General features: G+C 42.1%; 1 protein-coding gene across 1 annotated transcript; it reads left to right on the forward strand.

Annotated features, from left to right (window-relative positions):
• The first annotated feature begins 4,162 nt into the window (after nt 1-4,162).
• Nucleotides 4,163-9,745, forward strand: LOC118792236 (CLOCK-interacting pacemaker-like). The gene is made up of 4 exons (XM_036550035.1): nt 4,163-4,317; nt 6,572-6,755; nt 7,894-8,054; nt 8,747-9,745. The coding sequence occupies exons 2-4, from the start codon at nt 6,584-6,586 to the stop codon at nt 9,548-9,550; spliced, it is 1,137 nt and encodes a 378-aa protein (XP_036405928.1). The 5' UTR covers nt 4,163-4,317; nt 6,572-6,583; the 3' UTR covers nt 9,551-9,745.
• The last annotated feature ends 6,176 nt before the right edge of the window (nt 9,746-15,921 follow it).

Consider the following 15,921-nt stretch of genomic DNA (forward strand, 5'->3'; position numbering starts at 1 on the left):
TTTTAACATTTTACATTGGCTCTATCCAATGTACTCAAACATGATGTTGACAGTGCTCCGTTGCTCTGTTGCAACCCTGTTTTGGAATCATCAGTTGTATACTAGTCTTGTCTCACTGCAACACCCTCTTACACAGCAGCACTGAGACGAGATGAATGCAATACACTCACATGCACCCAATGGCTATGTTTTGCACAACAAGTCACACAGCATGCTACAGTGGAGAAGGTGACCATTGGAGGACTACAAGCCTATTTTCCGTCCCGACTGCTACGCTCTGCTACCAAACGATGTTTGGTGGTCCCGTCGCAAAACCACTATCCAGAACTTTCTCTGCTATTGTCCTCCAATGGTGGAATGAACCTCCACGCTTCATCCTTTCTGCCGAGTCCCTCTCTGTGTTCAAGAAACATCTGAAGACACAGCTCTTCCGCTCTCACCTGAGCACCTGAAACACTACCACCTAAAGGAATTTCTCATGTCTCAAAACTGTTTCGCTATTAAAATAATAAGAAGAAAATAGAAAATCTAATGGGTTAATGCGCTCCTTATCTCTACCAGCTAGCTTGTACCTTGTCTGGCCAACCATTGAAACCTGGTCATGCAGCGCTTCTAATACTGTTGACTCCTTATGGTTTTTTGCTTGTAAGTTGCTTTGGATAAAAGCGTCTGCCAAATGAATAAATGAATAAGTGTGAATGTAAATGTAGGATAGGCGCTACTCCACTTTTGTAAACTGAGGAACTTGCAGGGTGCCTGGGAGCAATGAGACAAGCACTCCCTGGCTGGCCCACCCACCTCTGACTCCTAACAGAAAATGTCATTATCAGAAAATGGCAAGGCTGGTTTCAAACCCATGCATGCATGGCATGCCATGCTGACTGAACCACTCAAGACCCAGTTTTTGAAGATCCAATTACATTTTGCTAATTAATACCTTTTAGCTACTTAATTACTAATTATTAATTGCTATCCCTGGGACTTAGTGGGCACCAGGAAAGAATGCTGGAACTGGACCCTGGAAAACCGAACTGCTTTCAAACTGCTTTCAAAGGGTGTACCACTATTGGTGGTAATGCTGAAGGACTGGTACTGCAGGGACCACTGTGAGTGAAGGATGCTGCAAGTACTAGTTGCTTCTGCTGGTAATATCACAAACGAAGACAAGGAAACAGGTAAACATGATTCAATAAAGATGTGCCAGTTTGGGTGTGTAATGCCTATCATAATGTGTGTACGTCACTGCTCTTGTGTTTAAAGCATCGGCTATAGGCCATAAAAACACAATTGTACACAAATCACCCCTCTTAACTGAAACAGTATCAGTCAGGTACACCTGGGAGTGCCCAGTGGGACTGAGGCCTAAATCAGTTCAGTCAAGACAATGAGTGATTGAATGAGGTGGTTAAGTGTACCGAATACACCAGCAATAATTTCATTTTACAGCTCTGCAAAGAGGTCGTGGCTGGTTAGTCATTACCACCTGAGTAATTTCAAAACTTCACAAATAAAGAGATAAGCCATGCCTCAATCTTTAAATCCCCTGATTCTCCTCTGTGACACCCAATATCCCCCTCCCCATTCTCAACCCAGAGACACTGAGTGCTCTTACCAAGTACCCTAATGCGTCATCATTACATAACCCTAATGAAGAATTTGAAAAGGATAGTCTAGGACCCCTGCATTTCTCAGTGAAAATAATCTTCATTCCTCCACTAGCACCACTGTTGAGAGATAGAGAGAGAACGAGAGAGAGAGAGAGAGAGAGAGAGAGAGAGTGTGGTGGTGGTTTGGGGCGGGGTTATCGTATGATAGCTGACAGCTCTTTCCACTGAAACAAATGTCATTACTTAAGACAGGGTACTGACAATCTGGTTTAAACCAGAAACCACACAGAATCAATTTGAATGGACAGATTCAAATTGCATTTAGCTACAACACCAAAAAGAATGGGCCCACACAGTTCAGAACACCCTGCTCTGTGCAATACACACGCGACCCTCTCTCCCCATAGAGGCTTTCCACAGTCTTGAGGTCTGCCATTTGCAGCCCCAGGGAACTGCACCCACCTGCAGAGATCTGAACGCCAGAACTGGAGAGCAACCTGACTTCACCTCTGCGTACATGCCAGACATTTGGAGAACCCATATTAAAATGGTTAACACTTGAATGCTATACTTCCTTAATTAAAACCATACCTTGAGTAAAAATCATATTGACTTTCTACAAAACTACTGATGTTTATACCATGTAATCCCCTAATTTACCCATATTTCAACTTAAATATGAAAATATAAACATATAAAAATATATATATAAAACATATATAAAATATTCCTGCAAGATTTCCAAAAATCTTTCAATTTGGAATAGATATTATTTTTTAAACTTAAACCTGGTGTAGAGTGCAACGTATATGCATTGCATGCCATATATAAATCAATGTACAGAAAACAACGAGAGGAAGAAATATTGGCAACCAAGGAACTCACCTCTTAATGGCCTCTTAAAACATTTCTGTTCTGTGCAACTGACTTGGTCTTGCTGTTGTCACCTGCTGAACAGAGATTTTAGCATAGCCTGGCTCTGTTGGAGGACTGTTGCCAGACCCAGGCCCTGGCAATAAGTATGAATACGACTAACGTCATGGTGTTCAAAGAAAAGAGAGAGAGATTCACATCTCAGAAAAGCAAACACAACTTCATATTGTGAAAAAAATAAACTGAATACTAAGCACTAAATAAAGTACTGAATGTAGTGCAACTATTTGAGTCTGATTATCAGCACAAATGGAAATGGAAACTGGCTGTGAATGAAATGAAAGAGAAAGCACGCAGGGTATTTCATTCTATTAATGGTTCTGTAAAAATACCCTATAAATGCAAAAAACCTTCCAATAATTGCAGGGAGGGCAGAATCAGGCTAATAGTCAGTATTAGTCAATACACATTGTACATTCCTATCACCACAAATCCATGCAATGCCCATACCTAAGTCCAGAAGAGTCTTCCCCACAAACGGGTCCTCAGGCACACTGTGCTAATTCTCCCTAACCACAAATAGCATTGGGACAGCACCTTTAATACACAGATGATTATAGTAACCCTGATTATAACACAACAAAAACAAAATTAAGCGTCCAGTTGGGCCACAAACACATAAACATGTGATTTGAGTGCTATCAGCCTTAAAAAGACTGTTTATGGTGGATTACCTAACCATGATGACTGATGGAAAAATGAAAACTACCTTGACAAGACAGAGACTCAGTGATCACAGTCTGGACATTGAGTACGGCTGCCAGACCTTGCAGCCCAGAGGGGTCACGCAAACACAGCCCCGGAGCCCAGGCTGTGCTCACACTATCAGTATCATGGGGTTGATAGAGAGCTATACTTCCACGCAAAATGGTACAAATCAATGGGGTGAGTTTATTTAACCAAATGACCCTGCTCATACAAAATTTTGGCCACCCAAAGAGGGTGGCCAAAATTTTTCAAAATTGGCCACCCTCTTTGGGAGGCAAGGAACTTTATATTGCTGGCAGTGAACTATACAGCTGCCTGTCACAACCTAGGGAACAGTAGCAAAAAAAAAAAAAAAACAGACAAATATGAAAGGGGTAACAAATTTTCTACACGGAATTTTATTACTGTGTGTTATGTTCAGCTGCAAATACCTTTGTTTTGGCAATATACAGTCCGTTGCATTTCAGACAAATAAAGCATGCTGAACTTGTGAGAGCGTTATAGTAATTTAAATTGAACTTACATTTTATTTTTACTCCAAATACCTTGGAGCGCTACTCAATATCGGGCAGTAATTTTGCGCTACATTTCTTAACGATTCCGTTAAAATGACTTTTAGACACTCCACCCAGCAGTTGTCTCAGTCAGGTGACAGTATTAGAACAATTATATAATGTAACCGTACACCACGTACAGAGATCTCCCTCCCTCAGAACGGCAGGATTGTTTATACGATACATCACCACGTTGCGGAAGAACACAGAGTACTCTGGGAACCACACAATTAACATACAGTCACGTTTTTTGGCTCGACGCTGGACAGGCTCACCAATGACAGCTAAAGAAAACTCAAATGTGGGCGGAAACTGCATTCCAAATGAAGTGACTTCGGCAGTGACGCAAACCCAACCACGCCCTCGGATTCCCGAATTAGGTTTACGTTCGTAGGGATGACTGGAGCGACTTTTATGTCTGCGAATATTGGTGGTGCATAGTCGTCTAAACTGGCACTTTTTTGTGAAATGAGTAGTTAGTAGAGTAGTGCTGATACTGAGAAAATCGATATCCGGTAAGTGGGTTAAAACAGTATTCACGACATCTGGATTTTGTAGCCTGGGGTGTAGACAATGTATGGGTTGTTGTCGCGTGTTCTGCACCGTGTATGGTGGGGCTGGCTACGTGACAGGGCTAGCTAGCTAGCACTGCACGAGTGAACCCGAAGAACTGGAGCTTAACTAATGGGAGGGCTGGGCGCATATAGATCACGGGGTGACTGTTTGGCTAATAACCGGCTAAAGGTGAGATCGCACGAGGATATTCTCTAAATAAATGTAGATGGTTGATGTTCAATGCTGATTGCTACTTGCGCTAGTTAGCCGGGAAGCTAGCTGCGCAGCAGTTGCCAGTTCTTTTATTATTAGCGAGCTAGCTCGGTCATTGAATGCGCGATGTTGCTAGCTGAGGGATAGATAGACGTAAATAAGCTGTGGTGCTTTGCATTGTGACATGATTTGAATTGCCTGCCGTAGATAACCGCGTTCGTTCGTGTTAATGTGTCGTTTAAAAGCTAACTACCTATCCGCTTTGCGTTTATTAACCGTTTGCAACTAATTGTTGGTCCTAAATTAAGGGGGTGGGGTATCCCAGATGTGCGAACGGTCGTCGTTGACGTCATGTGATTGGTCACATGTGTAACATAACATTTTGAAGGGGAAAGAATGCACGTACTCGGTTAAATGACTTCCTTACACCCGTGTGTACATTTCCACAGTTACTGTTAAAGTGAAGGTGCACGTCGCAGTTTGTTGAAGAATGGACACACAAGAAGTGTTACTCAAAGATTTAGGATAAACCAGGCTTTTGGCAAATCGCATCTGGTCAGCGATGCGGCAGCTTTGGTAATATTGATCAGCAAGTGCGTAAGGATTACGTGAAATTTAGGAATTTAGGAAATTATTAAAAATGTGTATACACGCAAATGAACCTCAGTCTAATACCTTTATGAGTCAATTAAATTAATTGGTTGTAATGAATATAGTTATTCATTATTTATATGTAGTTATATGTATCCCATTGATCTGTAAAAACAGTGCTTAAAATAAACACCTGTAGCAGCAAAAACATTAATTAAAATATATTTAGGCCTTCATCCTACTGAATTGGGTGCAGATTCTAACGGTGGTCTAAGAAATTGATATTACCGAAAGTTGCATTGTATGTGTTGTACTAAAGCGTGGTCTGTAGACTGTTGACCTACATTTTATTGTAGGTACCATTACTCATGATGACTATATGATCTGAAAGAGCTGGTCTATATCCATGTATTTTAAATATAATTTGCAGATGATCTGTGTGCTTCACAAGGAAAGTTGTATTCTGTCTTTCTCACATTTGAAGAGGTAAGCACAGATGTTCTATTATGGCCAGATAGTTGGCTGCAGCATTTCTTCCATCCTCCATCTAGCAACTCAGGGTTGTTAGCAGGAGGTTGCAGTGCTGTATTCTTTCCTATGCCGGCTATGGATGTTCTACTAGACCAGGCCTCTTCAACAAAGTTCATAATAAGCCAGGAAATCACTTGTAGCTGAAGTAATGGCAGAGACAGAATTTTTGATGTGACATGCACAGACATAAAGAATCTGCTCTAAGTGTTCGGATTTGCTGATTCTTCAAGACCATTCCGTAAGGACTGTAGCTTAAAACAGAAAAAAAAGTGTAGACAGAATATCAATGTCAATGGCACCAAAACCACAGATATCCTGTTTATTCCTACACTGTGTTCAGCTCTTGATGCTAAACATTAAAAATTCTGCCTCTAGCTTTGTTGTGTTCTGATATCCTGATTCGTTATGAAAACTCTGAAATGTGTGCTGTCTAAAAGAATGTACATGCCTTGCACACAGATGCAGAGAGCACCAGAACCTCCAAGACAGAGGGTGGAAGGAACACAGAAACTGAATGTCTAGTCATAATAAATTGTTTGATGGAACCTCCTATACAAGGAAGCACTGTGGAAAGAAGAAAAGCAGGAACAGTATATATATTCAGTATATAGAACATGTCTGCTGTATCAGAATTCACCTGATAATGTAGTAATCAGATTCTGGGCTCCAAATGTTTGACCTTTCCACATTCTTTGAGCCAAGCTGATGATTGAGCAAGTGTGACATTTAAAGTTGAAGGTAGTTGTTTTTCCCCCACTTGGGCAGCAGAAGAGAATTGGGCCTGGCTAATAACCTTTTAATGAAACCCGAGTCCCACAAAACAATAAGAGCCCTTTTTGCTGCAGTGATTTCTTCATGTGCATGTTTTTCTGACCTCAGACACACCCCTGGATGCGGGAGACACAGCGGGTCCGAGAGACGAGGCGTCTGGGACGAGCAGCGATGAGCAGCAGGGTTCGAGGGCAGAGCCACAGGAAGCTTTCCTCGGACATGGCGTCCCGAATGAGGAGCACGCCCTTGGAGAGGTCCAAGCCAGAGTCCGAGAGAGACTCGGGATTCTCAGGTCTGTACTCCCTACATCTGTTTCTTTCTGAGCCTCTGATATCTGCCCTTAAATCACGCCAGCATTCTAGCTTTAGCCAGTGCAGCAGTGTACATCAGAGAGGTGGGGGGGGGGGGGGTCTTTGTTACTACCATGCCCTGCCCCCTAAACCTGGTTCATTTTGTTGGGATTTGATTGGCTGGTGTGTCTTCCCAGTGGCATTGAAGCACAGTGGGAGAGTTCAAAATGGCAGATGCTGTGTTTTAAGGCAGGGCTTCTGGAGCAACTGAAGTTTTCGAAAGCCAAGTGTGGACGTGCTTTTTCTGTGATGCCCAGCTCTCCAAATCTGGTCCGATGGAGATGCATGGTATTAACGTAACAAACTTTGATTTATAGTCAAGTTATTTTTGCTGTTTCCCAGTATCCTAGTTGCCTTTTAAGTACTTTGGCACAAAGGTTCTATGCAGATACATTTGGTCAGACATAACAGTCTTATTCACATTACACGTACTGTTATTCTGTGCCTTTCTTCAAAAATGATTTTGCCCAGCTGTAAAACTTTACATAGTATTGACTTAAAATTGAATTTGTAAGGTGTGTGCCTAAGTCTGGATCCTGAATCTGAATCCTTTTGAAGTATTTTAGGGACTTTTAAACTGTTTGCTTCACAGCCATATTGTTTAGATCAAATTGAGTTCTTGTGCAGGATTGTTCTATGAGATGGCTTCTTGAGACATTTTTGGAGTGTTTGTGGAATGATTTTAATCCGTCAGGCAGTGCAGTGTCTGGCTGGTTTAACTTATTATTTTATCTGGTGAATCATATTAAATTTTGGCCCAGTGCTAACGAGGGCTAGAAAATGTCTTCTTCCATTGTGTCCCGGCAGGTAGTGATGTACTGTTTGTGTTATCACGTGTCAAACTTCAGTGGCATCAAACATACAAACACTTTTCTAGCGTGTTTGCTCTTTTCTAGTTTTAAGTCTTTGGATGTCACTCCCAAATGGGCCAGCCAAAGTGCCACTGAAACTAATAAAAAGAAAAGTCCCAGGGCGCTCACATGAATTTTGAAGTGTTTGTTTTCTTTGGGCTAGAACCTTGTCACTGAAGCTGTTCGGTTTCATGTGTTGACCACAGCAGTTACCTCCTGTCTCCTGCAGATGGCAGCTCAGAGCACCTGAGTGTGCTGGGTCAGACGGACTCCGATGACACATCGCGGGGCACAGGGCCCAGTGCACGGGCGTCTGGGGTGTCCATGGTGGGGGGGCCTTACTCTGGCCTGTCCCCCATGATCATCATGAACAACGTACTCCTCAAGCAGGTATACGCCATAGCGTCCTGGACAAGGCCCCCTCTACAAACCCCCTCCCTCTGGGGTTGTGAAAGGCTAAGGCTGTAATACATTTTGCATTTACTATGTAATAAAATAGGATTATGTAATAACTTCTGGATAATGTAATAAGCTTTTTGAAGGGATAATGTAATAACGGTTGTCAGGTGAGTAAAATACCGTAATATATATGCATGTCTATGCATGTGACATTTAAAATGAATGAGAAAACAGACAATGATTTTGATGAGTTGTTACATTATTCATTATTCATTCAATATTACATCATTGTAAAATTTTAAAAAATTTTACTCACCTGATGACGAAATAACTTTATTATAGCATTAACTGTTCAACCAGGTAATTATAAGGAAGTATATGGCATCTATAACATTATTTGGTATTATTACATCATCTGGAGTTATTACATAGCAGGCCTTCCTCACGCTGTAATATATGAATGAGATGTTTCTTAACAAATTATTTTTGGGATCTGCTGAATAGTTTGCCTTTTAATTTTACAAATACTGCTGTGTTTCACCTTCTTTGTTTTTGATAGATGAGTTTAGTCTGTTTATTTGGCTATAGTAATGATGGTTGATGGATGATGGACTAGTATTGCTATGTGTTTATAGACTTGATATTATACTTTATAGATATTATGTGTATGTATTTTTTTACAGCCGGGTGAGATCCCACCCTCGCCGAAGCCCTGGGGATTCCGCCCTGCGATCGAGGTGATTCCACAGCCTCAGGTGGTCTTCCTCCAACCTGTGGTGTCAAACGACTCCTCCTCCTTGCCGAAGACCATGCCCGTGAAGCGTCGACGATCCAAGAAGTACCTGCCCATCCTCAAATCCTACCCAAAAATCGCCCCCCACCCCGGGGAGAGCGGGTCGGAGAGGGCCAGCTCCGGCTCCTCTGAGCGGAGCAGTTTCACCTCGGGCCACTGGAAGCGCCGTCACAGCACCACTAGCTCTACTCCTCCTGTGCTCAACAGGACTCCCAGTTCACAGGCGTCATCCCCCGGGCCGTTCTCCCCGCTCCCAGATGGCAACGCCCAAAACGCCCCAGCGGGCGACAAACAGGCGGGCTTCATGAAAGGCCCGGACTCCGCCCCACCCACCTCCTCCACCCAGCCACCTTCCCCGCCCCCGGGCCTTGCCCCCTGCACGCCGCCCGCACTGCGGTCCCCCATCCTCCACGGCGACGACCCCTTGGACTGCCACAACAAGAGGAAGCGCTTCTGCAACACCTACAACATCCTGAGCCAGTCGGGCCTGCTGGACATCACGCTGCGCACTAAGGAGCTGATCCGGCAGAACCGGCGCAGCCAGGCGCAGCTGGAGCAGCTGCGCACGCAGGCCGGCCTCTTCCTGGAGGCCGTGCAGAGCGACGACCCCGGGGCCTGGGCCAGGCTGCAGAGCGCCATGCAGGAGGCGGGGCCCGAGGACGATGGCGAACGCGCTCAGACTGGCTCGGCCTGAGGCACCCGGGGATGGTGGGCGGAGTTGTGCTGCCCAGGACAGACACACACACAGACAGACAGACAGACTGACTGACAGGACAGGCACAAGCCCTCCCACAGTCCACATCACAATGGGCTTGTTTTTTCTTTTCCCGCCCCCTGCTCTTCCCGCCCCCAGAGGAGTGGGGCTTAGATCACGTTTCCAAGGAGCTGACCAATGGGTGCATCTGAGATAGGCACTCTGTGTTGCAGCAAGATGGAAATTAGGCAAGAAAATTTCATGGCTTGCGCTGTCTGCTTATTGGGTGGGGAGGGGGAGACTGGTCCCCGCCAACCATTTCATTTTAATTAAACAAAGGTTGGCTCTTCACAAAAGACTTAAAGGAGAATACCAGTTAAAAATTTGAACTTGATGTGTTCTGTGATGGGTGTCAGTGCACTTGTGTGCGTGAGTTGAGCGCTCTTAGAGCCTTGAACACAACCCTTCCCTGCTTTCTATTACAATAAACAGAGAAGGACAAAACTCTGTAGAAAACAAGCTGGTTTTACTGCCTTTTGGTCAGTTACAAAGAACTACATAAAAATTTGTTGTGAGTGTATGAATGAGTAGTTTATGCATGGTGAAGATTTTAGCATTCGGGAGTTAAAATCTCCACTGGATAAAAAGTGATCGTCATTGGTATGTACACTCACAAGATTAGAATTTTAAACACTAGTTCTCCTTTAAGTTACCAGGTGAAGCAATAGTCATCCTTTTGGTTAAGATTAAGATGAATTGAAATATTAAGCATTACTGGCTGTTATTTTGTCTATGTAATCTATGTCAGTCCAGAATAAGGATAAGATTTTAGGAGGTACAAACAGTAGTATATCGCAATAGATTACCACAGTCGAATAACAAAGGGGTATTACTTCTGGGTATCTAAGTATATAAAATCCCCCTAAAATATTGACTTAGGCTGACCATTACAAGCCCCTTCTTATCAGGAGAGAGTTCCTCAAGAGCTTCCACTGTGGATCCCACAGAATAGTCCGCAATATCGTCCAATGGCTGAAGAGCCACTCAAAGGGAGACATTTCAAAGCAGGGCATAGCATTGCTCAGTCCAGGCACACTGCTCAGCCACTGGATACGCGGCCATGAAAGGCGTGCAGCCAAAATTTTTCTCAACGAGGGCCGTGAGCATATCTTTCATTTTCCATTTAGACTGTGTACGATCTACTTTTTAATCTTTTTTGTTATCAAGGCCTTTTTCCAAGCCCAACTTATTTATTTTTTGTACGACTTCCTGTTGAACTGCGATCACGTGAACAGTCTTTCGGATGTCTCAACCTGTTTTTTGTCAACCCTGAGTGGTGCTTCGTTCTGTTGACACAGCAAAAAAGAAATTAATTTCTTATGAGACGGACACTTTGCTGTCGTTGTCATGAAGTTGTCTAAAGTACTTTTCAGTCCGTCAGCCGTGCACTGAGATGCTTCTTCCAATGAAGCCTTTCAACAGAAGATATTAATGAGCGAAACTTAACTAACCAATTACAGATAAGCGTAACAACCAGCTGTCCATCTATATCTATGCCTGTGCCTTGTATTTATTGTCGTAATTGTTTACCGTCTGAAATGGTTAATTAATCATGCCTATCAATTCATTTGCCTAGCAGGATGTGTATCCCCAGTACTTTGGGGAGGTGAGGACATTAAGAAAGTCAGAGCACTCTCCTAATACTGCTTGGGTGTTGCAAAAGCGTAGTCACTTTTCTCTCGTTCTCGACGAATGGCCATTCTTTTTCAGGCCCAGATAGAGTTTGTCCAGCTGCAGTGGACAGAATTAAGTCACTGAAATTAATGACAAAGCTTGTGCATGAAATAAATGTACACCATGCAGACTGCCATTCAATTCAAGCTGTGTGTTCTCTTACAGGAGAAACCTCATTTTCCTGAACAGTGGAAAAATTCATTCTGAAATGTGTTATTTGAAGGGGGGAGGGGGGAGGGCATTAACTGTAGCATAACACATTAAATGATGCTAAGGAGTGGTCATAAAATAAGCTCCATGCAGCCTGAAAATGATGACTGCTTGTTGAAATTGAAGTTACGTCAGTGTGTGTCTCTGTTCACCTGTTTGGACATGCAGTCTGTATCACATTGAAACGTCAAGAAAAGAAAAGAAAGGGCAGAGTTGCAGTAAACTGTGGCTGTTTTCAGTTTGATGGTTTGTTGGAGCAGAAAGAAGGCTTAACTGGTACATTGTTGTTTCATAACTGTATCTACTTGTCTAAGGCTTTCCAGCCATTGACATCAGCACCAAGGAGGTGACAGAAGGCCCTGTGCCAAATCTCTAGATTTTGGTCATCCAGAGCACCCATTGCCATAGGCTTGATGGTGTTTTAAAAGCACAAATCAGCTACCTCTCTAACAGGACTTTATTTCTGAATTCTACTCTCCCTCCACATTAGTTGAAATCCAAAGGTTCATACATGTAAAAGCTTCACTTTTATTTTCTTCATCCCCTTCTTTGGTCTGGTCACATTTGCCTGCTTTCCGTGTAAATCATCATGTGAGTAATCTGCTTCCCAACCACAGGAGTCCATGTGATGTCATTCCTGGTTTTTTCATTCGCTGATTTGCATGCATGTTCACCTGCCTTCGGTCATGAGAAAATGATAACATGCTTTGCTGATGTTGTTCATCTCACCCATTTCAGGCTGCTAATTGTTCACAAAATTGCAAAGCCGAGAGGAAAACTGACACCTCTGTCTGTGCCTCAAGCAAAAGTTTCCAAAAAGTGATGATCTAGGACCAGTCTTACAGTCTAGCTTATAATGGTTAAGGTCAGAATTGTGGCTGGGGGATCTGGTCCGAGATCAGCAATCATGGGGGAATTTTTGTCTGAGTGCTTTGTGTACCTGCATAGCAGAAGTCACCAACAGTGTGGAGTGGCATTGCTGACACTGAACAAGGTACAAGATTTGTTTGCGTCTCGCTGGTGTTACTTGTGATTCATAGGGATGTGAACATGTGTGAGAGCGTTAACAGGCAGAGTGTGTCCCACTCTTTAATAAAGGACTGAATGGAATGTGACCATATGAGGGACAGTTCATATGATTATGATCTTAACAGCATTATGCCGCAGAACCACTGCAGTAATCCACAGAAATATCAGTGTAGATAAGGTGCATATTTCACAGAGTCCGGTGTATGTCATTTACACAAACATACTCTATCTCATTTCAGAATACAGAGAAACGGTGTGCATTCAGCGTAAGCTCAATGGTCCATTTAAAAAACCCTGTTGTGTGAAGACAAACTGTTACACGAATGCCGTGTAGTAATGGTATTTGTGATGAATAAGGTTGAATTCAATACATTCTGTAGGTTGGGAAAACCTTGTAAGGCTTGTAAAAGCTTTGTCCATGTAGCAAATACATTTGGTTGTGTTTATGCGGACTATTTTTGCTTGTTGAAACGGTTTTGTCGCCAAGCAGAATGGAAAGGTGAAGAAGCAGCAATAGCATGTGCCAGAAAACCCTGCTGCAGAAAAAAGGAGGTATTTAGCAGCTATGCAACATTCAAACCTAAAAGCAGAACAGAGACTCACCATTTTGTGATTTTTTTTCGTTTGTTTGGTTTAATGAAGTGCACTTTTTGTACTTTTAAAAATACTGTTTGCTTGCATTTACATTTGCATTTGCTCAATAAACTGAATCATTTTTCTAAGGCTGTCTGTAATTTGCATTTATATGCTGCATGTGCTTTAATTACTGTTGCCTGTCCACCTAATGGGTTAAATTACGCAACACACTATGCAGTCAAAATAAACATTGTACGATTTGAAAAGATAAATCTTACAGCCTTTATTGGATTAATAATTCATGAAATAACCAGAATGCTTGGCTTGAAGGGATGTTTTTTTTTTCCCCTCACATTAAAGGAATGTGCTCACGCCATAGGCTAAAGTAAAGATCACCGTGCAGAACAGGCTAGGACAGTCCAATACAATTCCTACATTACCACATGGAAACTAACCACCTCACAGATTTTTAAAGAGGACAATTCTGCAATTGTGTACATAATTGTGTTCACTATTCACTGATTAAGTGTTGTTTCTCAGTCCTGGTGTTGAGGATTTGCTGTATGTGATGGTTTTAGATCCGGTCTCTTCACATTGATAGTCTCTATTACAAGTTGCCTGAGAGAGAACTGCACTGCCTGGTACAAGCATTCAAATCTAACACATAATTTTTTGATATATGCTGAGCACTACGCCTAACTGAGCTACAGTATTCTGGAAAGGAAGTCCAGGCAGTATGGAGACAGGCAGTGCCAGCCTCAGAACTCCTCCAGCTATGCTGGAACGAGTTACAGTGATGAATAAGGCTGTCACACAGACTAGAAAAGGGTGAGGTGGGTACCTTTCCCTTGCTGTATTTATTATGCTATAAAACTCATTCCGGGAGGCTTGCCTGGCTTGCAAATAAAACACCCTGTGGTGAATGCAACGCTGTTCGCAAATCAAACTGCAGTGTAATTGCACCGGTATATCATTGACTACAGTCTTGGTTCACTTCCTCCTCGTTTTCTAGATTGTTGATTTCTTCTCGCTTCTCTAATTTGCCACCCTGATCTGGTAGCATTGTGAATGAGGTTGCCGTGGTGGTGAATGTTATTTTGTATATGGAGAGTTAGGTTGCTATGGTTATATACCGGTTTAACCTGGTCTCTGAGGGGAGCAGAGCCTCTAAAACTGTTGCAGCTTTTAAAAGACTGATGTCATCTAGCAAGCTGTCATTCACACTGCATGGCTCCACAAAACCTCTGACAGAGTACATTTTGGTTATTAAAAAGTACATGCATGAGGCCATTCTCTCAGCAAGCACAGATCTGTCAAAAAACAGCTTAACTAAGAGGCACCGAACCCAAACCGAGAGGCCCTTCATTCGATTTGCCAGCCAGAATGCATCAACACCAAGATTATCAGACAGAAAAGAAACAGCATATTCTGCTTCTGAGTTTAAAGAAACTAAATATGTACAATTTAAATCTCTAAAAAAGTAAGGGGAATTTTTGTTATTCTGCATCCATTACAATATTAAAATGAGTGGCAGGGGAGAGGTGAAAGAAGGCCATTTCTAACATCCTTGACAAAACAGCTATGAAAAAAATAACCCTCAGCAGTTCAACACAAATACAAAGACAAATCTAAAAATCGAGAATGTTTTAATAAGGTAACAATATTCATGTGCGAAATGAGATTTTACACATTTTAGAATTAAGGCAACTGGTCAGTTTTATTCCTGTTGTCTTGACGACAGATAAATGCAGTTAAATGCCCCCAGTATCAATCTCATTATGTTTGTCATTTTTCAAAGTATTACCAGTAGTAAACAGCAAAGGTTCATTAATAGAACACATTTTTGTGGAGCAAGGATGTTAAGACTATTTGTTGATTTTTAAAGGCTTTTGTTTACAAGTAAACACTTAACAGGTATAAATAGAAGGCAGTCATAAGTTAGGCAATATCTCAGTAACTTACATGTTGTTTACAGTAAATATATACTGTACAAAAGTAAATTTTGTTTTGCAACACATTATTGTATTAGCTAATAATTATATTGAACATGAGAAGACATTTCAAGAAAACTGCTTCCTTTAGCCATTCCACTCAAATGAATCCCGTGTTAGAAGCGTTCCTACATTTGATTTCAAAACAGAAAGCAAACAGTTTCCTTCTTTCCAAATGAGACAGTTACTAAAAACACAGAACGCGCTGAAATTCAGAAAACAGTTTCCATCAGCACCAAGTAGTGGGTTTAAATATACAAGCTGTCTTAATGAAGTGAGTGTAAGGCACTTTCAGTGAGGGCAGCTATAGCTGCCTCAGTGCTGTCTACAACCCTGAGCTGTTACAGTAAACACAAATCCCTTAATCACACCCAGTAATTATGATGAATATGTACAACTCAGACCACAGCAAGGTGAGAGACCGTCTTAGCTGTGTCATCCTCGATTAAAGTGTTATGTGCGAGATAGAAACAACAGCGGTCAGCCCATTGTCCTTTCTTTTACATTATACAATTCAGAGCACACAATTAAAGATTAATTAGATCTATTTTAAACATAGTGTTGTGTTCATGAGTGGAAAAAAGTTAAATGCCATCTGTGCAGTGGTGATCACAAAGGCAAATGTAATACAACGAAGGCAAGTTGAACAGACCTTGATTTAGACCTTGCATTCTTGTGCATCAATCGAACACTAACTACTATGAAAGGTCAACAGAACTGAAGGTTACAGCACTGCCTGCTGGGAAAACATTTTAAGACAAATAGCCCATGTGAGGTTAAATATAAACTCTCCAGCAAAAAAAAAAAAAAAACACCCAATAATTGCATGCG

Source organism: Megalops cyprinoides, chromosome 17 (genome assembly GCF_013368585.1).
Source record: "Megalops cyprinoides isolate fMegCyp1 chromosome 17, fMegCyp1.pri, whole genome shotgun sequence".
Taxonomy (NCBI): Eukaryota; Metazoa; Chordata; class Actinopteri; order Elopiformes; family Megalopidae; genus Megalops; species Megalops cyprinoides.

Coding starts and splice junctions, on each gene's coding strand:
- LOC118792236 (XM_036550035.1), top strand. CDS start 6,584: ATGCGGGAGACACAGCGGGTCCGAGAGACGAGGCGTCTGGGACGAGCA. Junction 6,756..7,893: donor GAGAGACTCGGGATTCTCAG/GTCTGTACTCCC, acceptor TGTCTCCTGCAG/ATGGCAGCTCAGAGCACCTG. Junction 8,055..8,746: donor ACAACGTACTCCTCAAGCAG/GTATACGCCATA, acceptor ATTTTTTTACAG/CCGGGTGAGATCCCACCCTC.